The sequence below is a fragment of the Bombina bombina genome, chromosome 8 (assembly GCF_027579735.1).
Source record: "Bombina bombina isolate aBomBom1 chromosome 8, aBomBom1.pri, whole genome shotgun sequence".
In the NCBI taxonomy this organism is placed as follows: domain Eukaryota; kingdom Metazoa; phylum Chordata; class Amphibia; order Anura; family Bombinatoridae; genus Bombina; species Bombina bombina.
The window spans coordinates 82,707,032-82,731,569 of record NC_069506.1 but is presented as its reverse complement, the minus strand read 5'-3'; the positions used below and the strand labels follow the sequence as shown (position 1 = coordinate 82,731,569).

Sequence of the window (24,538 nt, the reverse complement as noted above, 5' to 3'; positions counted from 1 at the left end):
AACCAGTACTGAAACGAGAATCAGCAGAGGTAATGGTATATAAAGAGTATATCGTCGATCTGAAAAGGGAGGTAAGAGATGAATCTCTACGACCGATAACAGAGAACCTATGAAATAGACCCCGTAGAAGGAGATCATTGAATTCAAATAGGCAATACTCTCCTCACATCCCTCTGACATTCACTGCACGCTGAGAGGAAAACCGGGCTCCAACCTGCTGCGGAGCGCATATCAACGTAGAATCTAGCACAAACTTACTTCACCACCTCCATAGGAGGCAAAGTTTGTAAAACTGATTTGTGGGTGTGGTGAGGGGTGTATTTATAGGCATTTTGAGGTTTGGGAAACTTTGCCCCTCCTGGTAGGAATGTATATCCCATACGTCACTAGCTCATGGACTCTTGCTAATTACATGAAAGAAAGAGTTTCTTGTCAGAGTCCAGATGTATCCTTTCTGATAAGTCTGAATGGTCTCCGTTTCATTGACTAAGCATGTAAAGCTGCAGCGGTCACAGATGGAACCGATCAAAAGGAATGATATTCATGGAAGCCACCATCAGACCAATTACCTCCATGCATTGAGCGACTGTTGGACGAAAGGCAGACTGGAGAGAAAGGCAAGCAGCAAGAAGTTTGTATTTCCTGACCTCCGTGAATACCGGGAATCTACTGTGAAAATCCTGGGAGCTGTGGCAAGATCAAACGGAAGAGCAACAAATTGAAAATGTTTGTCCAGAAAGGCAAACCTTAGAAACTTGTGATGATCCCTGTGAATGGGAACATGTAAATATGCATCCTTCAGGTCTATGGTCAGCATGAACTGACCTTCCTGAACCAAAGGAAGAATGGAACGAATAGTTTCCATCTTGAAGGACGGAACCCTGAGAAATTTGTTTAGAGACTTGAGGTCTAGGATGGGTCAGAAAGTTCCCTACTTTTTGGGAACCACAAATATATTTGAATAAAATCCTAGACCTTGTTCCTCTAGAGGGACTGGAACAACAACTCCCAGGGAGGATAGGTCCTCTACGCAATTTAAGAAGGCCTCCCTCTTTACCTGGTTTGAGGATAGTCTTGACAGGAGAAACCTGCCCCTTGAAGGGCAAGATTGAAAACTATCTTGTAACCCTGAGATACTATGTCCACAGCCCATGGATCTGGGACATTGCGTATCCAGGCCTGCTGAGAAAGAGAACATCTGCTCCCTACTTGATCCAAAGTTGGATCGGGGCAGACCCTTCATGCTGATTTAGAGTCAGTGGAAGTCTTTTTGTTTTGTTTCCCTTGTTCCAGGGCTGGCTGGATTTCCAAGTGGACCTAGATTGTTCTGGTTTGGAAGAAGAGTACTTCTGTCCATTAAAGTTGCAAAAAGAACAAAAATTAGAATCCCTAGGTCTATTCTTCTTGTCCTGAGGAAGGAAAGATCTCTTTCTTCTCGTAATCTCTGAAATGATTTCCGCCAGATCAGGTTCAAAAAGAGTTTTACCCTTATAAGGTAAAGCTAAAAGTTTGGCCTTTGAAGAAACATCAGTTGACCAAGATTTTAACCACAGAGCTCTGCAGGCTAGCACAGTGAAGCTAGACATCTTAGCTCCCAATCTAATTATCTGCATGTTGGCATCACAGATAAAAGTATTGCCAGTTTAAGAGCTTTGATCCTATCTTGGATCTCCTACACCGTAGTTTCCTCTGAAATAAGATCAGACAAGGCATTGCACCAATAAGATGCTGCTCCTGCAAGCATGGCAATACTCGCTGCAGGTTGCCACTGTAATCCTTGATGGATGTACATCTTTTTAAAGTAAGCCTCTAGCTTTTATTCATAGGATCCTTAAAAGAGCAAATTTCCTCTATAGGAATGGTAGTTCTCTTAGCAAGAGTAGAAATAGCTCCTTCTACTTTAGGCACAGTACGCCAAGAGTCACGAATAGAGTCAGCAACAGGAAACATTTTTTTTAAAACAGGGGAAGGGGAAAAAGGAACCCCTGGCTTATCCCATTCCTGAGCTATAATTTCAGACATCATCCTTGGAACAGGAAAAACCTCCTCAGAAGATGTAGAATCATAAACTCTATCCAGTTTAGAAGACTTTGTGGGGTTGACAGCAACCGAAGGTTCAGAGTCGTCCAAAGTAGCTAAAACATCCTTTAGTAGTAACCGGAGGTGTTCAAGCTTAAATCTAAAACTTACCTCTTCAGATTCTGAAGTTTTTTCTGCTAAAGTGTCAGAGTCTGAGATAGATTTCACCTTCAGAAGCTACTGAAGTATTTTCCTCATCAGACAAATGAGAAAGGTTGACTAATGCAGACTTAGAGGAATAACTCTCAGGGGAAGACAGCACCTCTCTTCAGACTTTGGGGCACAGAAAAGGGGAGATTAGCCAGATCCCAATATCATAATCAAGGCTCAGAAGGATTTCCAGCCTCCAAATGGTAAGTAAAAAAACCTTTATTCACTTATACAGGGTCCATAGTACAGCAACAAACGTTTCAAACCAACAATTGGTTCTTAGTCATGTCAAACAGACTTAGAGGAGTCAGAGGCCTTACTAGCAGGCAAAAGTTTAGATTTCCTCTTACGCTTACCCGAAGAAGGGAAAGCTGACAAGGCTCTGATACTGCAGAAGTAATCTGAACAGCAAAATTTCCAGGTAAATAAACATCCCCAGGTGGATGAGAGGACACAGAAGGCACAGTATGAGAAACAATTAAAACTTGGGAAAGTTTGAGGATAAAGCTGAGACATGTCAAGCACAGCATTATTCTGAGAAACACTTGGCTCAGAAGGGAGAATTTGTCCTTAAATTTTAAAGTTTTTGCTAAGCATGAGAAGCAAAATTGCATAAGCAGGACAATATGGGCCTCTAAACAAATTAAACATTTATCCATATATTTAGACTGATCCTGTTCTGAATACATAGCTATAGAAAAACAGGCCCACTAGCAATGACCAATAAAGAAATTTTAATAATAAAAATAAAATTAATTCTCAAGGTTAAATATCAAATATTAAACACAAAAATTAAGTTCAAATATATTAGGTCGATATTTACAAAATTTTAAAAAATAGCCTCAGATTGCCTGAGGCTCCTACTGGCCAAAAAAAGACACCCACTAGTAAGAGGAAAAAAACATAACTCTCTTGTAGTGATCATCTCTAGATCAGTGTTTTTCAACCAGTGTGCCGTGGGAGATCCTCAGGTGTGCCACGGCAGACTGACAACAGTGTGACATATTTTTTTAAACTTTGCTTGTTTTTTACTCCCAGTGCAGGGTTAGTTTGTAGGAGGCATGGCATAACAGCACAATACATACAGTATGTGTGTGTTTGTGTGTATGTGTATATATATATGCTGTATTAGGCTACAATGTGTGATTTTTTTTAAAATTTGGGATGGTGGTGTGCCACGGGATTATTTTATGTAAAAAAAGTGTGCCACGGCAAAAAAAAAGGTTAAAAATCACTGCTCTAGATAATCCGGTGAGCTGAATTAACAGTTGTCATGAGAAGCTTCTAGCTGAGTAGAAACTACTTCACATACACTCCCCAAAAGCTCCGCTCCGAAAAGCGGAAGTGGGGTCGTCACGCAAAAGTAACTCACAGTAAAAAAAAAAAAAACGGTTAAAAATAAAACCGTTAATAGTACTGTTTAAATTAAGCCCCATCAATGGTAAAAATCATATACAAGCCTCTTCTAAACATAGAAGCATTCATGTATGGCTGGTAACTAATAAGGAAGTCCTCTACCGTTAACCCATTGCATCCCTTAGCGAAGTGAACTCCCTTTTTTAATTCTCATACTTGCATAAATAAAAAACACTCAAGTGCTCCAATATGAATCCTTAACTAATAAGGATTATTAAGTCCCAAAAAGGTTCCGATAATGAGGATTTACCTCTTAAGTGCTGCTGTACCTAGAAGGCAAAGGCACTTACAGTACCATAGATCCAACTGCAGGACAGATGCTGCTCCTTAGGTGTGGCAGGTACTTTACTCTTACTTTACTCTGTGTCATGGACCTGTAGGAAAAGAAAGAACAGAGTAACCAACTCTGGCTTTCTACAAAAAGGGTAGCAAAGTGTTAAAATTAAAGCAAGGACAAACTTGCTGCATTTTAACTGATAAAAGCTACCACTACTCTTACTAAAGAGATTGACGTGGACACAGCTAGACCCCAATCCTTGCTTGCAGGGAAAAGTACCCATAAAAGGATTAATATCTTCAGACACCAACTTCGCACATCCTCCATTGACAGAGGTAAAGAGAATGACCGGGGGTTATGGGTAAGGTAGTTACACTTAACAGCTTTGCTTGGGCGCTCTTTGCCTCCCCCTGCTGGGCAGGAGTTGAATATCCTACTAGTAATTGGAATAATGTTGTGGACTCTCCATGTCTTAGGAAAGAAATTAAGTTTTTTTATAGAGCATATTAAATGATGTATAGGTGATTGTAGTTATATTTCTCACTAGTAGAGGGTGTTAGAGTAGAATAGGTGAGATGGGTGTATACATCTGCAGACTAAGGGGTGCCTCCAGAAATGTTGTGGTATGTGTCTTTTGTTAATAAACAGAAGAAAACTTTTACATGTGCTGCTGCTTTATTGGTATTGTTGGATTGGTGGGGTGGTGATCCCCTTACAACATGCACTGTGACATAGGTGTGCTGGACTCTTTTTTAAACTGCGAAGACACCTGTCTGACAGCTTTCCACTGTCCTTCAAATGCCTGCTAATGTGAATCAACTAACCCATATTAATGTTATGTCCCATTAAGGGCTAGATTACAAGTGGAGCACTAAATATTGATTGCATGCAAGGGATATTAGCGCTCCATTTTGTAACACCAGCGCACGCTAATGGAAGCCTTGTTTTAATGCTGTCAGAGACGACATAGACCCTAAGCTCAGCAAAGGGTGTAATTCGAGCAGCGATTGCAGCATTTTTAAATATATATGTATATAAGCATATACATATATATTTACTGGGAACACACAGTTCCCATAGACCGCTATTTAAAGGCACTTTTCGGTGCCGTTTTTTTATCTAACACCCCAACCCCACCAACTTTAAAGCCCCCAAACTGCCTAGTGCATTTGTTTTTTATTTAAAAAAAAAAAAAAAAAAAAAAAAAGCTGAAAATGGTTTAATAAAAAACTACAATACTTTTTGGGGCATTTGAGACTTTATAAAAATTAATCAGAGATCTAATTTCTGTTTAATTTTCAAATATTTAGAGGGCATTTGAGACTTTTAGAAAATTAACCAGAGATCTAATTTCTGGTTAATTTTCTAAACGCTAATTGCTACTGCAAGCTTGTAATTTGTAATGGCTGGTTATTTATTGTGCGCCCGCAAATGGGCGAATTTGCCAGTTTGTGGGTGAACGATAAATTAGCGCTCCACTTGTAATCTATCCCTAAATGTATTCAAGACAGGGAGATAGAGAGGTCAAATGTAATAAAATTACCTGAACAGTCAGTATGCTGAGCTCAAGCACCTGATTAGCGGCCTGATGTGTATAATGAAGATTAATCCCAGTAAGGCTGGCAAACGCTAGCTCTTCAGGAACTTTATTAATTAATGAAATACCTATTCCATTTTGCAGCTTTATAAGGACCTGCAAGACAAAAACAAATAAAATTTTCAGTATGCTGGGAATATGAATAAAAATAAAACATGATTCAGACAAGATGTGCTTCATTTTCTGTAACAATATGTCTCTCCTGTAAGTTGCACCTACCTCTAACTCTTGTTCAGCTTCTGGATTCTTAAATCTTCTTAAGTCTTGTTCATCTACTTCAGTTGAAAGACGGTCATTTCTACGCTGATTAAAGTCAGTTATCTGGGAGAAAAAGTGTAACAACGTTATGGCACAAAGTAAAAAAGAATGAGCTAGGTCTATTATTATTACTGCCAAATAAAAGAAGATTTATTTTTCCATGTCCTTTTTTATTGATTTAAAAAAAAGGAAATTTATGCTTACCTGATAAATTTATTTCTTTTACGATATGACGAGTCCACGGATTTCATCCTTACTTGTGGGATTAAACCTCCTGCTAGCAGGAAGTGGCGAAGAGCACCACAGCAGAGCTGTATATATAGCTCCTCCCTCCCCCTCCCCCTCCAGTCATTCGACCGAAGTTAGGAAGAGAAAGGAAAAGCCAAAGGTGCAGAGGTGACTGAAGTTTAATAAAAATAAGTACATACCTGTCTTACAAATGACAGGGTGGGCCGTGGACTCGTCATATCGTAAAAGAAATAAATTTATCAGGTAAGCATAAATTTCCTTTTCTTTTACAAGATATGACGAGTCCACGGATTTCATCCTTACTTGTGGGATACAATACCAAAGATACAGGACACGGATGAAACGGGAGGGACAAGACAGAGACCTAAACGGAAGGCACCACTGCTTGAAGAACCTTTCTCCCAAAAACAGCTTCAGAAGAAGCAAAAGTATCAAATTTGGAAAAAGTGTGAAGAGACGACCAAGTTGCAGCCTTGCAAATCTGTTCAACAGAAGCATAGTTTTTAAATGCCCATTAGGAAGCCACAGCCCTAGTAGAATGAGCCGTAATTCTTTCAGGAGGCTGCTGTCCAGCAGTCTCATATGCCAGACGGATGATACTCTTCAGCCAAAAAGAAAGAGAGGTAGCCGTAGCTTTCTGGCCCCTACGCTTTCCAGAAAAAACAATGAATAATGAAGATGATTGACGGAATTCCTTAGTCGCCTGCAAGTAAAACTTCAGGGCATGGACCACGTCCAAGTTATGCAACAGACGCTCCTTCTTAGAAGAAGGATTAGGACATAATGAAGGAACAACAATTTCCTGATTAATACTCTTATTTGAAACAACCTTAGGAAGGAACCCAGATTTGGTACGTAAAACCACCTTATCAGAATGGAAGATAAGATAAGGCGAGTCACATTGTAACGCTGAAAGCTCAGAAACTCTATGAGCAGAGGAAATAGCAAACAAAAATAAAACTTTCCAAGATAACTTAATATCTATGGAATGCATGGGTTCAAACGGAACCCCTTGAAGAACATTAAGAAATAAATTCAAACTCCAGGGTGGAGTAATTGGTCTAAACACAGGCTTGATTCTGGTCAGAGCCTGACAAAAAGACTGAACGTCTGGAACATCGGCCAAACGTTTGTGTAGTAAAATTGACAAAGCAGAGATTTGTCCCTTTAAGGAACTTGCTGATAACCCTTTCTCCAATCCTTCTTGGAGAAAAGACAGAATCCTGGGAATCCTAACTCTACTCCATGAGTAGCCCTTGGATTAGCACCAATGAAGATATTTACGCCATATCTTATGGTAGATCTTTCTAGTAACAGGCTTACGTGCCTGAATCAAAGTATCAATGACCGAATCAGAGAACCCCCGCTTAGATAAAATCAAGCGTTCAATCTCTAAGCAGTCAGCTGCAGAGAAACTAGATTCGGATGATGGAAGCGTCCCTGAATGAGAAGGTCCTGCCTCAACGGAAGCTTACACGGCGGCAGAGCGGACATGTCCACTAGATCGGCATACCAAATCCTGCGAGGCCACGCAGGCGCGATTAGAATCACTGAAGCCCTCTCCTGTTTGATCCGAGCAATCACCTGGGGAAGGAGAGCAAACGGTGGAAACACATAAGCTAGGTTGAACGACCAAGGCACTGTCAAGGCATCTATCAGTTCGGCTTGAGGATCCCTTGACCTGGATCCGTACCTTGGAAGCTTGGCATTCTGATGAGACGCCATCAGATCCAATTCCGGTCTGCTCCATCTGAGGATCAGAGTGGCAAAGACCCCCGGATGGAGTTCCCACTCCCCCGGATGAAACGTCTGTCTGCTTAAAAAGTCCGCTTCCCAGATGTCCACTCCTGGGATGTAGATTGCTGACAGATAACAAGAGTGAGCTTCTGCCCACTGAATAATCTTTGATACTTCTGTCATCGCTAAGTCGTGATGTTGTCCGACTGAAAGCGGATGTATTTGGCCAAAGCCAACTGAGGCCATGCCTGAAGCGCATTGAATATTGCTCTCAATTCCAGAATATTGATTGGAAGAAGAGATTCCGGCTGAGTCCACACACCCTGAGCCTTCAGGGAATTCCAGACTGCACCCCAGTCTAGTAGGCTGGCGTCCGTTGTCACTATCACCCATGAGGGTCTGCGGAAGCACGTCCCTTGGGACAGATGATCCGACGACAACCACCAAAGAATAGAGTCTCTTGTCTCCTGATCCAGATCTATCTGAGGAGACAAATTTGCATAATCTCCATTCCACTGCCTGAGCATGGTCAGTTGTAGTGGCCTGAGATGAAAACGAGCCATCAATTCAATTACCTCCATACACTGAGCCACTGATGGCAGAGGATTGGACTGAAGAGCTTGGCATGTATTTAGAATCTTTAACTTTCTGACCTCCATCAAGAAAATTTTCATAGATATGGAATCTATTAGAGTTCCCAGGAAGGGAACCCTTGTCTGTGGAACTAATGAACTCTTTTCTAGATTCACCTTCCACCCGTGAGTCCTCAGAAAGGACAGCACCATGTCTGTATGAGACTTTGTCAGATGGTAAGACGACGCCTGGATCAGAATATCGTCCAGATAAGGCGCCACTGCAATGCCCCGCTGCCTGAGAACCGCCAGAAGAGGCCCTAGAACCTTCGTGAAGATCCTGGGTGCTGTGGCCAATCCAAAGGGAAGAGCCACAAACTGAAAATGTTTGTCCAGAAAGGCAAACCTTAGGAACTGGTGATGATCCTTGTGGATAGGAATATGAAGATATGCATCCTTCAAGTCCATGGTAGTCATATATTGACCCTCCTGGATCAATGGCAGAATTGTTCGAAGAGTCTCCATCTTGAAGGATGGGACTCTGAGAAACTTGTTTAGACTTTTTAGATCCAAAATAGGACGAAAAGTGCCCTCTTTCTTGGGGACCACAAAGAGATTTGAGTAAAACCCCTGCCCCTGTTCCAGTATTGGAACGGGACGAATTACTCCCATAGTAGAGAGGTCTTTTACACAACGTAAGAACGCCTCTCATTTTATCGGTCTACAGACAATCTTGAAAGAAGAAACCTCCCCCTTGGGAGGGAATTTTTGAATTCCAGTTGATACCCTTGGGATACAATTTCCAGTGTCCAAGGATCCTGAACATCTCTTACCCAAGCCTGGGCGAAGAGAGAAAGTCTGCCCCCTACTAGATCCGGTCCCGGATTGGGGCCGCCCCTTCATGCTGTCTTGGTAGCAGCAGCAGACTTTTTGGGTTGTTTACCCTTGTTCCAAGCCTGGTTGGGTCTCCAGACGGACTTGGCAAAATTCCTTTGGTGGAAGAAGAGGAAGAAGAGGTGACTCCTTTAAAGTTCCAAAAGGAATGAAAATTATTTTGTTTACCCCTCAGCTTAGCAGTTCTATCCTGAGGTAGGAGATGACCCTTACCTCCCATAATGCCAGAAATGATTTCTTCCAAGTCAGGCCCGAATAGAGTCTTTCCTTTGAAAGGAATAGCCAAAAGCCTTGACTTAGATGACACATCAGTGGACCAAGATTTTAACCATAACGCTCTACGTGCTAAAAACATAATTTATGCTTACCTGATAAATTTATTTCTCTTGTAGTGTATCCAGTCTACGGATCATCCATTACTTATGGGATATTCTCCTTCCCAACAGGAAGTTGCAAGAGGATCACCCACAGCAGAGCTGCTATATAGCTCCTCCCCTAACTGCCATATCCAGTCATTCGACCGAAACAAACAGAGAAAGGAGAAACCATAGGGTGCAGTGGTGACTGTAGTTTAATTAAATTTTAGACCTGCCTTAAAATGACAGGGCAGGCCGTGGACTGGATACACTACAAGAGAAATAAATTTATCAGGTAAGCATAAATTATGTTTTCTCTTGTTAAGTGTATCCAGTCCACGGATCATCCATTACTTATGGGATACCAATACCAAAGCTAAAGTACACGGATGATGGGAGGGACAAGGCAGGGATTAAGCGGAAGGAACCACTGCCTGAAGAACCTTTCTCCCAAAAACAGCCTCTGAAGAAGCAAAAGTATCAAATTTGTAAAATTTTGAAAAAGTGTGAAGCGAAGACCAAGTCGCGGCCTTGCAAATCTGTTCAACAGAGGCCTCATTTTTAAAGGCCCAGGTGGAAGCCACAGCTCTAGTAGAATGAGCTGTAATTCTTTCAGGGGGCTGCTGTCCAGCAGTCTCATAGGCTAGGCGTATAATACTCCGAAGCCAAAAGGAAATAGAGGTTGCCGAAGCTTTTTGACCTCTCCTCTGTCCAGAATAAACGACAAACAGGGAAGATGTTTGACGAAAATCTTTAGTAGCTTGTAAGTAAAACTTCAAGGCACGGACTACGTCCAGATTATGTAAAAGACGTTCCTTCTTTGAAGAAGGATTAGGACACAATGATGGAACAACAATCTCTTGATTGATATTCTTGTTAGAAACCACCTTAGGTAAAAACCCAGGTTTGGTACGCAGAACTACCTTATCTGCATGAAAAATCAGATAAGGAGAATCACATTGTAAGGCAGATAGCTCAGAGACTCTACGAGCCGAGGAAATAGCCATCAAAAACAGAACTTTCCAAGATAAGAAACAAGTTTAAGCTCCATGGGGGAGCAACAGGTTTAAACACAGGCTTAATTCTAACCAAAGCCTGACAAAATGCCTGGACGTCTGGAACTTCTGCCAGACGCTTGTGCAAAAGAATAGACAGAGCAGAAATCAGTCCCTTTAAGGAACTATCTGATAATCCTTTGTCCAAACCCTCTTGGAGAAAGGACAATATCCTAGGAATCCTAACCTTACTCCATGAGTAATTCTTGGATTCACACCAGTAAAGATATGTACGCCATATCTTGTGATAGATTTTCCTGGTAACAGGCTTTCGTGCCTTTATTAAGGTATCAATGACTGACTCGGAGAAGCCACGCTTTGATAGAATCAAGCGTTCAATCTCCATGCAGTCAGTCACAGAGAAATTAGATTTGGATGATTGAAAGGACCTTGTATTAGAAGGTCCTGTCTTAGAGGCAGAGTCCATGGTGGAAAGGATGACATGTCCACTAGGTCTGCATACCAGGTCCTGCGTGGCCACGCAGGCGATATTAGAATCACCGATGCTCTCTCCTGTTTGATTTTGGCAATCAGTTGAGGGAGCAGAGGAAACGGTGGAAACACCTAAGCCAGGTTGAAGAACCAAGGCGCTGCTAGAGCATCTCTCAGCGTCGCTTCTGGGTCCCTGGACCTGGATCCGTAACAAGGAAGCTTGGCGTTCTGGCGAGACACCATGAGATCCAACTCTGGTTTGCCCCAACGATGAATCAACTGAGCAACACCTCCGGATGGAGTTCCCACTCCCCCGGGTGAAAAGTCTGACGACTTAGAAAATCCGCCTCCCAGTTCTCCACGCCTGGGATATGGATTGCTGACAGGTGGCAAGAGTGAGTCTCTGCCCAGCGAATTATTTTTGAGACTTCTAACATCGCTAGGGAACTCCTGGTTCCCCCTTGATGGTTGATGTAAGCCACAGTCGTGATATTGTCCGACTGAAATCTGATGAACCTCAGTGTTGCTAACTGAGGCCAAGCCAGAAGAGCATTGAATATTGCTCTTAACTCCAGAATATTTATCGGAAGGAGTTTCTCCTCCTGAGTCCACGATCCCTGTGCCTTCAGGGAGTTCCAGACTGCACCCCAACCTAGAAGGCTGGCATCTGTTGTTACAATTGTCCAATCTGGCCTGCGAAAGGTCATACCCTCGGACAGGTGGACCCGAGACAACCACCAGAGAAGAGAATCTCTGGTCTCTTGATCCAGATTTAGCAGAGGGGACAAATCTGTGTAATCCCCATTCCACTGATTTAGCATGCATAATTGCAGCGGTCTGAGATGTAGGCGCGCAAATGGAACTATGTCCATTGCCGCTACCATTAAGCCGATCACCTCCATACACTGAGCCACCGAAGTGTATGGAGGTGATTTAGAAGCTTTGATAACCTGGACTCCGTCAGGTAAATTTTCATCTCTACAGAATCTATAAGAGTCCCTAAGAAGGAGACTCTTGTGAGTGGGGATAGCGAACTCTTTTCCTCGTTCACTTTCCACCCGTGCGATCTCAGAAATGCCAGAACTATCTCTGTATGAGACTTGGCAATTTGAAAGCTTGACACCTGTATCAGGATGTCGTCTAGATACGGAGCCACCGCTATGCCTCGCGGTCTTAGAACCGCCAGAAGTGAGCCCAGAACCTTCGTAAAGATTCTCGGGGCTGTAGCCAACCCGAAGGGAAGAGCTACAAATTGGTAATGCCTGTCTAGAAAGGCAAACCTTAGGAACCGATGATGATCTTTGTGAATTGGTATGTGAAGGTAGGCATCCTTTAAGTCCACTGTGGTCATGTACTGACCCTCTTGGATCATGGGTAGGATGGTCCGAATAGTTTCCATTTTGAAAGATGGAACTCTGAGGAATTTGTTTAAGATCTTTAGATCCAAAATTGGTCTGAAGGTTCCCTCTTTTTTGGGAACCACAAACAGATTTGAAAAAAAACCCTGTCCTTGTTCCGTCCGCGAAACTGGATGGATCACTCCCATTACTAGGAGGTCTTGCACACAGCGTAGGAATGCCTCTTTCTTTATCTGATTTGCAGATAACCTTGAAAGATGAAATCTCCCTTGTGGAGGGGAAGCTTTGAAGTCCAGAAGATATCCCTGAGATATTATCTCCAACGCCCAGGGATCCTGAACATCTCTTGCCCACGCCTGGGCGAAGAGAAAAAGTCTGCCCCCTACTAGATCCGTCGCCGGATAGGGGGCCGTTCCTTCATGCTGTCTTAGAGGTAGCAGCAGGCTTTCTGGCCTGCTTGCCTTTGTTCCAGGACTGGTTAGGTTTCCAGGCCTGCTTAGATTGAGCAAAAGTTCCCTCTTGTCTTGAAGCGGAGGAAGTTGATGCTGCACCTGCCTTGGAATTTCGAAAGGCACGAAAATTAGACTGTTTGGCCTTTGATTTGGCCCTGTCCTGAGGAAGGGTATGACCCTTACCTCCAGTAATGTCAGCAATAATTTCTTTCAAACCAGGCCCGAATAAGGTCTGCCCCTTGAAAGGAATGTTGAGTAATTTAGACTTTGAAGTCACATCAGATGACCAGGATTTGAGCCATAGCGCCCTACGCGCCTGGATGGCGAATCCGGAATTCTTAGCCGTTAGTTTAGTCAAATGAACAATGGCATCAGAAACAAATGAGTTAGCTAGCTTAAGAGTTCTAAGCTTGTCAACAATTTCAGTCAATGGAGCTGTATGGATGGCCTCTTCCAGGGTCTCAAACCAGAATGCCGCCGCAGCAGTGACAGGCGCAATGCATGCAAGGGGCTGTAAAATAAAACCTTGTTGAATAAACATTTTCTTAAGGTAACCCTCCAATTTTTTATCCATTGGATCTGAAAAAGCACAACTGTCCTCAACCGGGATAGTGGTACGCTTTGCTAAAGTAGAAACTGCTCCCTCCACCTTAGGGACAGTCTGCCATAAGTCCCGTGTAGTGGCATCTATTGGAAACATTTTTCTAAATATAGGAGGTGGGGAAAAGGGCAGACCGGGCCTATCCCACTCCTTACTAATAATTTCTGTAAGCCTTTTAGGTATTGGAAAAACATCAGTACTCACCGGCACTGCATAATATTTATGCAGCCTACACAATTTCTCTGGCACTGCAATTGTGTCACAGTCATTCAGAGCAGCTAATACCTCCCCAAGCAATACACGGAGGTTCTCAAGCTTAAATTTAAAATTAGAAATCTCTGAATCAGGTCTCCCCGAATCAGAGACGTCACCCACAGACTGAAGCTCTCCGTCCTCAGGTTCTGCATATTGTGACGCAGTATCAGACATGGCTCTTACAGCATCTACGCGCTCTGTATCTCATCTAACCCCAGAGCTATCGCGCTTGCCTCTCAATTCAGGCAATCTGGATAATACCTCTGACAGGGTATTATTCATGATTGCAGCCATGTCCTGCAAAGTAATCGCTATGGGCGTCCCTGATGTACTTGGCGCCATATTAGCGTGCGTCCCTTGAGCGGGAGGCGAAGGGTCCGACACGTGGGGAGTTAGTCGGCATAACTTCCCCCTCGACAGACCCCTCTGGTGACCATTCTTTTATAGATAAAGACTGATCTTTACTGTTTAAGGTGAAATCAATACATTTAGTACACATTCTCCTATGGGGCTCCACCATGGCTTTTAAACATAATGAACAAGTATCCTCTGTTTCAGACATGTTTGTACAGACTAGCAATGAGACTAGCAAGCTTGGAAAACACTTTAAAGCAAGTTAACAAGCAATATAAAAAAAGTTACTGTGCCTTTAAGAGAAACAAATTTTGACAAAATTTGAAATAACAGTGAAAAAAGGCAGTTACACTAATAAATATTTTACAGTGTATGTAACAAGTCAGCAGAGCATTGCACCCACTTGCAAATGGATGATTAACCCCTTAATAACAAAAACAGAATAATAAATGACAAAAACGTTTTTTAAACGCAGTCACAACTGCGACAGTCTACTGTGATTGTTACCCTCCTCAAACACGACTTTGAAGCCTTTTGAGCCCTTCAGAGATGTCCTGTATCATGCAGAGGGAAGCTGAATGTCTCTGTCAGTATTTTTATCTGCACAGAAAAGCACTAAAATAGGCCCTTCCCACTCATATTGCAACAGTGGAAAGCTTCAGGAAACTGTCTCTAGGCAGAAATCAAACCAGCCATGTGGAAAAAAACTAGGCCCCAATAAGTTTTGTCACCAAACATATATAAAAACGATTAACATGCCAGCAAACGTTTTATATTACATTTTTATAAGAGTATGCATCTCTATTAATAAGCCTGATACCAGTAGCTATCACTGCATTTAAGGCTTTACTTACATTAATCCGGTATAGGCAGCATTTTCTAGCAAATTCCATCCCTAGAAAAATATTAACTGCACATACCTTATTGCAGGAAAACCTGCACGCCATTCCCTCTCTGAAGTTACCTCACTCGTCAGAATATGTGAGAACAGCCATGGATCTTAGTTACTTCTGCTAAGATCATAGAAAATGCAGGCAGATTCTTCTTCTAAATACTGCCTGAGATAAACAGCACACTCCGGTACCATTTAAAAATAACAAACTTTTGATTGAAGAAATAAACTAAGTATAAAACACCAAACTCCTCTTACGACCTCCATCTTGGTTGAGGCTTGCAAGAGAATGACTGGATATGGCAGTTAGGGGAGGAGCTATATAGCAGCTATGCTGTGGGTGATCCTCTTGCAACTTCCTGTTGGGAAGGAGAATATCCCATAAGTAATGGATGATCCGTGGACTGGATACACTTAACAAGAGAAAAGGAAATTTATGCTTACCTGATAAATTGATTTCTTCTACGATACGAGGAATCCACGCATTTCATCCTTACTGTTTGTCCAGGAAAGCAAACCTTAGGAACTGAGGATGATGCTTGTGAATAGGGATATGAAGGTATGCATCCTTCAAGTCCACGGTATTCATAAATTGACCCTCCTGGATCATTGGTAAGATTGTTCGTATAGTCTCCATCTTGAATGATGGGACTCTGAGAAATTTGTTTAGACACTTGAGATCTAAAATGGGTCTGAAAGTTCCCTCTTTTTTGGGAACCACAAAAAGATTTGAGTAAAACCCCTGCCCCTGTTCCAGTTTTGGAACGGGACAAATTACTCCCATGGTAGAGAGGTCTTTTACACAGCGTAAGAACGCCTCTCTTTTTATTTGGTCTACAGATAATCGTGAAAGATGAAATCTCCCTCTTGGGAGAAAATACTTGAATTCCAGTAGATACCCGTGGGTCACGATTTCCAGTGCCCAAGGGTCCTGAACGTCTCTTGCCCAAGCCTGAGCAAAGAAAGAAAGTCTGCCCCCTACTAGATCCGGTCCCGGATCGGGGGCCGCCCCTCCATGCTGTCTTTGTAGCAGCAGCGGGCTTCTTGGATTGTTTACCTTTATTCCAAGCCTGGTTGGGTCTTCAGACTGACTTGGATTGAGCAAAATTCCCTTCCTGCTTTGTGGAGGAAGAGGAAGCAGAGGGTCCTCCTTTAAAGTTTCGAAAGGAACAAAAATTATTTTGTTTACCCCTCATCTTAATAGACTTATCCTGAGGTAGGGCATGACCTTTACCTCCAGTAATGTCAGAAATGATTTCCTTCAATTCCGGCCCGAATAGGGTTTTACCTTTAAAAGGAATAGCTAGCAGCTTAGATTTTGATGACACATCAGCAGACCAAGATTTGAGCCATAGTGCTCTATGCGCTAGAATGGCAAATCCTGCATTTTTCGCCGCTAGTTTAGCAATTTGAAAAGCGCCATCAGTAATAAAAGAATCAGCTAGCTTGAGAGCCTTAATGCTATCTAGGATGTCATCTAAGGGAGTCTCAACCTTCAGAGACTCTTCTAGAGCCTCAAACCAAAAGGCTGCTGCGGTAGTAAGTGGAACAATGCAAGCCGTAGGTTGTAAAAGGAAACCCTGATGAATAAATAATTTCTTTAGAAGACCCTCTAACTTTTTATCCATAGGGTCCTTGAAAGCACAACTGTCCTCAATAGGTATAGTTGTACACTTAGCCAGGGTAGATATAGCTCCCTCCACCTTAGGGACCGTTTGCCAAGAGTCCTGAATGGCATCTGAAATAGGAAACATTTTCTTAAAATTAGGAGGGGGAGAGAACGGTATACCTGGTCTATCCCATTCCTTTTTAACAATTTCCGAAATTCTCTTAGGAACTGGAAAAACATCAGTGTAAGTAGGCACCTCTAGATATTTGTCCATCTTACATAATTTCTCTGGTGGTATCACAATAGTATCACAATCATCCAGAGTCGCTAAAACCTCCCGAAGTAACAAGCGGAGGTGTTCAAGCTTAAATTTAAAGGACATTACGTCCGAATCTGTCTGAGATAACACATTTCCTGAATCTGAAAATTCCCTGACCCCCAACTCAGAACACTGTGAGGGTACATCGGAAATATCCAATAAGGCATCAGAGGATTCAGTATTCACATTAATACCTGACCTACTGCGTTCACCCTGTAACACTGGTAATTTAGATAATACCTCAATAAGGGTAGTTGGCATAACTGCAGCCATCTCCTGGAGAGTAAAGGAATTAGATGCACTAGAAGTACTTGGCATCGCTTGTGTGGGCGTTAAAGGTTGTGACACTTGGGGAGAATTGGATGGCATATCCTGATTCTCTTCAGACTGAGAATCATCCTTAGAAATACTATCTTTACTCAGAATATGCTCTTTACAATGTAAGGCCCTTTCAGTACAAGAGGTACACAATGTAAGAGGGGGTTCCACAATGGCATCTAAACACATAGAACACTGAGATTCCTCAATGTCAGACATGCTGAACAGACTAATAAAAACCACCAATAGTCATTTAAACACTTTATTAAATGCTTTAAACAATTCTTTGAAAACGTGTACTGTGTCTTTAAAAGATAAAAAAGTGAAAAAAAAATTCAAAGCTGTTGTAAACCGTTAATTTACTTCCAAAATTAACCCAATCCCAAATAAAGTTTCCAAAAATTATTGCACCCCAAGTAGTAAGGGGGACATTAACTTCTAAAATGTATTTATAGCCAGATTTATATTAAAGTCAGCAAAAAATATCCTCTGCACCTCGCCACAGCTCTGCTCTGGCGCCTACCTACCCCCAGGGTACTTCGAGAAGACTCAACAACAATCCGGAGAGGAAAAACTCTGCTTAAGCTCCACCGGAGCTAATGCCTGCCAGAATACAGAGCGTGTCCGAGCGTGCGAAAATAAGCCCCGCCCATCAGGACCGATGACCGTGTAGGCCCAAACAACCGCATGGAGGAGCGGTTACAATACAAGCCATGTGGAAATGTTAACCCCTAGTATACACTACGGTCAAAATGTAAAACTACACATCAAACCGCAAAATATATCTCCCAGTGTCTTTTATAATGAACATTTCAGCGCTCTGTCATTATAAACTCCTTGCCCAAAAAATGTCAACTGAATAATATAAAATAATGCAAAGGTTTCATTAACACCCCCCTTGATGATAGGACTACTGCTTACCCCTTCCCTAACAGGGAATAAATTTCAGCCGTTTCTGATATACCAAGTCTCCTCAGAATAAAAGGCTGCACATACCTCAATGCTGCTTGTAGCATGAACCGGTCTCCATACTGAAGATGTCTCCTGTATTACCTTCAGATCTGTGGTAACCAACATGGATCTTAGTTACAGCTGCTAAGATCATAAAGCTCAGGGCAGAAATCTTCTTCCATATCCCCCTGAGGGAAACAGTACTCACCGGTACCATTTAAAATATAAAACTTCTTGATTGAAAAAACTAACACTAACACCTCACTTTACCTCTTCCTAGTACAAACACAGGCAAAGAGAATGACTGGGGGTGGAGGGAAGGGAGGAGCTATATATACAGCTCTGCTGTGGTGCTCTTTGCCACTTCCTGTTAGCAGGAGGATAATATCCCACAAGGATGAAATCCATGGACTCGTCGTATCTTGTAAAAGAAATGGCAAATCCAGCATTCTTAGCCGGCAATTTGGCAATCTGAAAGGCGGCATCTGTAATAAAAGAATTAGCCAGCTTAAGAGCCTTAATTCTGTCTAAAATATCCTCTAAAGGAGTCTCAGTCTTAAGAGACTGAACCAGAAGGCCGCCGCAGTGGTAACTGGTACAATGCAGGCCGTCGGTTGTAACAGGAAACCCTGATGAATAAACAGTTTCTTTAGAAGACCCTCCAATTTCTTATCCATAGGGTCTTTGAAAGCACTACTGTCCTCAAAAGGAATAGTTGTACGCTTAGCCAGGGTAGAAATAGCTCCCTCCACCTTAGGGACTGTTTGCCAACAGTCCCGAACAGTGTCAGATGGGATACATTTTCTTAAAATTAGGAGAAGGTGAGAACGGGATACCCGGTCTGTCCCATTCCCTCTTAATAATCTCCGAAATTCTCTTAGGAACTGGAAAGACATCAGTGTAAGCAGGTACCTCTAAGTATTTGTCCATCTTACACAATTTCTCTGGTGGTACCACAATAGAGTCACAGTCATCCAGAGTCGCTAAAACCTCCCGAAGTAACAGGTGGAGGTGTTCAAGCTTAAATCTAAAGGACATGACGTCCGATTCCGTCTGAGGTAACACACTTCCTGAATCAGAAAGTTCCCCCTCAGACAGAAATTCCCTGACCCCCAAATCAGATCCCTGTGAGGGTACATCGGAAATAGCTAACAAAGCATCAGAGGACTCAGTATTCACATTGACTTCTGTCCTCCTGCGTTTGCCCTGTAATACTGGCAACTTAGATAATACCTCTGTAAGGGTAGTTGACATAACTGCAGCCATATCCTGCAGAGTAAATGAATTAGAGTGGGCGTTAAAGGTTGTGACGCTTGGGGAGAATTTAGCGGCATACCCTGATTCTCCTCAGACTGAGAATCATCCTTAGACACACTCTCTGTACCTAAAATTTGCCTCTTACATTGTAAGGCCCTTTCAGTACATGAGGGACAAAAAGTTAGAGGGGGTTCCACAATGGCATCTAAACACATAGAACAAGTAGTTTCCTCAAGTTCAGACATGTTAAACAGACTAGCAATAATAGTCGTTCTTTACTTAAAATATTGAGCTCTAAATTCAATTATATATCCAAAAACGTTAGCACCAAAAAAGTGTACTGCGCCTTTAAATAATAAAAGCGCAACAATTTTTCTGTTATCTTTAAAACAGCATTTGAGGCAATAAAAATTATTTTAATGAGCCCAAAAAATTCTAATAGTATTGCACCGGCTTGCTTAAGAGTGTAAAAAGCAATATAAAGTAAAAAGAAATGCCAAGATACTGCGCTACACTACCCTCAGATGAGGGTTGAGTTGCTAAAGATGGTGTCCACGACTAGGAATGTGTATACATAAAGGTTAATATATAATATTGTATTACACAAAGAATATATATAAAACCATGTGAAAAAAAGTACTTAAAAGGTAAAAGATTGAAAAATTAAAAAATATATATATAGGATGCAATATTAAAATGTATTAAACAGACATTTTATTAACATAAACTGATAGTTAAAAATACAGTTAAAAATAGGTTCAACAATCTAATGGATTGTCCCATACAATGTCCAAGAAGTTATGTCCTATGTAACATACAAGTGGTTAAGTCCCATACCAAAATGTCCAAAGCAAATGTTCAAAGTTAATATCCAAACAATAGTGTCCAAAAAAATGATAATGTGTCCAAAGTTGGTATAAAAATCAAAAAGGTGAAAAAATGTAAAAAATATAAAATATTAAAAATAATTTGTGAAAAGATGAAAACTGAATAAAAATATATAAAAAATATATATGAGTTGTGATCAGCAACCCATATGGAAGGTATATATTATATGTGATAGTGAATGAATATCGTGAGGTGTACACCTAAAAAGTGTGTATAAAAATGTGTTTAAATAAAAGGGTGTGATAAAAAATGTGTCATAAAAAATGTGTCATAAAAAAGGATTCAAAATCCTGGTGAAATAAATAAAGTCCAAATAGCTCCAAAAAATGTGTATATAATTCCAAGTACTCCAAAATGTGAGTGTATAAAGTGCTGGGTTGATGTTCCTCTTCTTAAAAGGTTATCAAATGTAATGGGATATCCTCCTGTACCTAAAAAAGTGTACAGAAAATAGACATAGTGCAATAAAATCACTTTAGAATGGCAACAACAGTATTCTACTCACCAGATATATTCTGAGCTGCAATACCAGTGTATAGCCAACGCATTTCGGTCCTCAGGGACCTTTCTCAACTCATATATATTTTTTATATATTTTTATTCAGTTTTCATCTTTTCACAAATTATTTTTAATATTTTATATTTTTTACATTTTTTCACCTTTTTGATTTTTACACCAACTTTGGACACATTATCATTTTTTTGGACACTATTGTTTGGATATTAACTTTGAACATTTGCTTTGGACATTTTGGTATGGGACTTAACCACTTGTATGTTACATAGGACATAACTTCTTGGACATTGTATGGGACAATCCATTAGATTGTTGAACCTATTTTTAACTGTATTTTTAACTATCAGTTTATGTTAATAAAATGTCTGTTTAATACATTTTAATATTGCATCCTATATATATATTTTTTAATTTTTCAATGTTTTACCTTTTAAGTACTTTTTTTCACATGGTTTTATATATATTCTTTGTGTAATACAATATTATATATTAACCTTTATGTATACACATTCCTAGTCGTGGACACCATCTTTAGCAACTCAACCCTCATCTGAGGGTAGTGTAGCGCTGTATCTTGGCATTTCTTTTTACTCTTAACTTTGGAGTCTGGTTGGGAGACTCTGCCTATATCAGATAAAGCTTGTATGGTATTATTGTGGCGCTGATAGATATACATTCATCTGAACTAAAAAGCAATATAAAGCAATTTAACAGTTATAACAAAAAACTTTTATGTATTCAGGCCCCTGCACCTCACCACAGCTCCACTGTGGCACCTACCTGCCCCCGGAATACACTGCTGCTACTTGAGAAGCTTTGAAGGCCCTTTGAATGGCAAAACAAGTTATTCCCTACCGGAGCCCAGGTCTTTGCTGTCTATGCAATCCGGATGGAACTGCGCATCTGAGCGTGCAAAAATAGGCCACGCCCCCCGTGGGCGTAACACTAGCTGTTACAGAGACCCTCATGGGTTGCAAACCCCAAACATGTCTCTATCAATAAAACATGAAGCCATGTGCCCCTCTTACATAAATATGTCGTATTGTAAGGCCCTTCCAAAATCAAGCCTCACAGCCTGTCAAAAAAACTATACACCCTTAGGTCAGAAAAAATGTATGACGTTTTTAGCCAGCAACCGAATCTCCCAGAGTTCAGCCCATACCAAACAATTTATCACAAATGATATTAGACACATTTAGCAGTTAGTATAAAGAGAATTCGAGGTATTCGAGGTACACCATTACTATACATGTAGTGCATACTGATTTACCCTCCCCAGATAGGGAATAATGTCAGCCTGTTCTGATGCATCAAGTCTCCCCAGAAACAAATGCCTGAACAAACCTCAATGCTGCTTGTAGTATGACACGGTTCTCCACACTGAAGATATTTCTTTTACACTACCTTCAACTGCTCTGTGGGAACCAGCATGGATCTTAGATAACATTTGCTAAGATCATCAACATCAGGGCAGAAAATAAGATGTCTCCACTCCTCTTGGGAAGTTATAGTCTGACGATTTCTCCCTGAGGAAAATAGTACTCACTGGCACCATTTTAAAATAAAATCTCCTCACTTTACCTCTTCCTATCACTAACACAGGCAAAAAGAATGGCTGGGGGGGAGGGGAAGGGAGGAGCTATATATACAGCTCTGCTGTGGTGCTCTTTGCCACTTCCTGCTAGCAGGAGGTTTAATCCCACAAGTAAGGATGAAATCCGTGGACTCGTCATATCTTGTAAAAGAAATAAAGACAAGTGAGTTAAAGGGTCATTAAACACTTTGAGATGGTAATATAAAATTATAAATCATATATATAGAAAAAAACTTCAATATACTTTCATTATTTATTTTGTAACCTTTTCCTGTATTTCAATTCTGAAATTGTGAGCTTTTTAGTTGCTGTTAGAAATGGAAGTGCAGAGCACTGTTATATTCCACACAGCCTTTGGCTGCACACTCTATTGACCTTTTTATAACTGTCCCTAATTGGCCAAAGCAGAGAAGGTAACCTAAGTTACAACATGGCAGCTCCCCATTATTTAAAAGACACTAAACCTTACACTTATTTTGTCAATATTTAAACAGCTAATTAACCTTTTTTAAAAATACATCTACATGTTATTCACAGACTAATATTTTCTTTGAATGCATCATTCCATGTAGCATTTATTTAGTGTTTAATGTCTCTTTAAAGGGACAGTCAACTGCAAAATTGTATTGTTTAAAAAGATAGATAATCCCTTTATTACCCATTCCCCAATTTTGCATAACCAACACAGTTATATTAATATACTTTTAACCACTGTGATTACCTATTATCTAAGCATCTTTTGACAGCCCCCTTATCACATGGCTATTTATTTATTATCTACTGACTTTCATTTTAACCAATTAGTGGTTGAGCACAATGCTATCTATATGGCCCACGTGAACTAGCAGTTTCCTGTTGTGAATAGCTAATAAAAACATGCATGTAGTGGCTTACAAACGGGCAGAAATTTAGAGGCTTTAATGTTATAAAGTATATTAATATAACAATGTTGGTTGTACAAAGCTGGGGAATGGGTAGTAAAGGTTTTATCTATCTTTTTAAACAATAACAATTTTTGTGTTGACTGTCCCTTTAACACGGATATGGTGCAATACATTTTTGTTTGAAGCAGAAAAGTATATCTTTGATATACAAAAATGTACAAAGGTAAGAAGACAATGAGGTGTTGAGATAAAATATTCATGTCACAAAATACTGGGCACTATCACAATCTGTTAAATAATAAATGTATAGATCATAATTTATCTCAGTAAGGATGAATTTCAGAAAACTGCCCTTTCAATGTAAACTGATATTTTTTCAGAACAAAATGTATTTCAAAAATGGAGAGGGTTTTCTTATTTTGTTTTTTTTAGTAGATGGAATTTTTTTCTTCTTCTACAGTTTATTGAAATGAGACACCATAACTGGCACTTTGAGTTTGAAGTGTAGAAGTATGATTTCAGGATCTTGATGTAGATCTTTTCTGTAACATCTTCTATAGTGATAGTACTTCCCGACAAAATGTGGCCATATTGGCCATGAGGTCATCACACGTTGGATTTAATACCCAAGCAGTGAAGTCCAGGAGACCACCATGTTTAGGTGGGAGACAATACAGTTAAGGCAGGAATGTTACTGATAAGGCAGTGCATTCCCCAATAAGCAGTGAAGTATACGAGACCAAGGGGGGACAAAACAGTTACGTTGTTTTTTTTAAAAAGGTTCCAATTTACTTCTATTATCAAATTTGCTTTGTTTCCATGGTATTTTTTGTTGAAGAGATACCTAGGTAGGTGTCTGGTGCATGACATGACAGGAAATAGTACTGTCATCTAGTGTTCTTGCAAATGGATAACATTATTGCAGAACTGTTACCATAAAGTTCTCCAGACACATGCTTGCTCCTGAGCTTACATCCCTGCTCTTCATCAAAAGATACCAAAAGAACAAAGACAATTTGATAATAGAAGTAAATTAGAATGTTGCTTAAAATTGCATAATCTGTCTGAATCATGAAACAATTTTTTTGGGTTACATGTCCCTTTAAAGCAGGAATGTTACTGTTACAGTGCATTGCCCAATACTTTTTGGCCAAAAGCCACCTCTGAAGAGGTATACACGTTAAAATTTAGTGCGCGTGTGTAAAAAAGACAAAGTA

General features: G+C 40.7%; 1 protein-coding gene across 3 annotated transcripts in view; it reads right to left on the bottom strand.

Moving 5' to 3' along the window:
- The window catches only part of VPS13D (vacuolar protein sorting 13 homolog D), a 1,255,097-nt gene that overhangs the window by 481,625 nt on the left and 748,934 nt on the right, over nucleotides 1-24,538 (bottom strand). For all 3 annotated transcript variants that reach the window (XM_053690423.1, XM_053690422.1, XM_053690424.1), the window contains 2 exons: nucleotides 5,739-5,840; nucleotides 5,466-5,615 (listed from right to left, as the gene is read on the bottom strand). In XM_053690423.1, coding sequence (XP_053546398.1) covers nucleotides 5,466-5,615; nucleotides 5,739-5,840 — 252 coding nt within the window. The remainder of the gene's footprint in view (nucleotides 1-5,465; nucleotides 5,616-5,738; nucleotides 5,841-24,538) is intronic.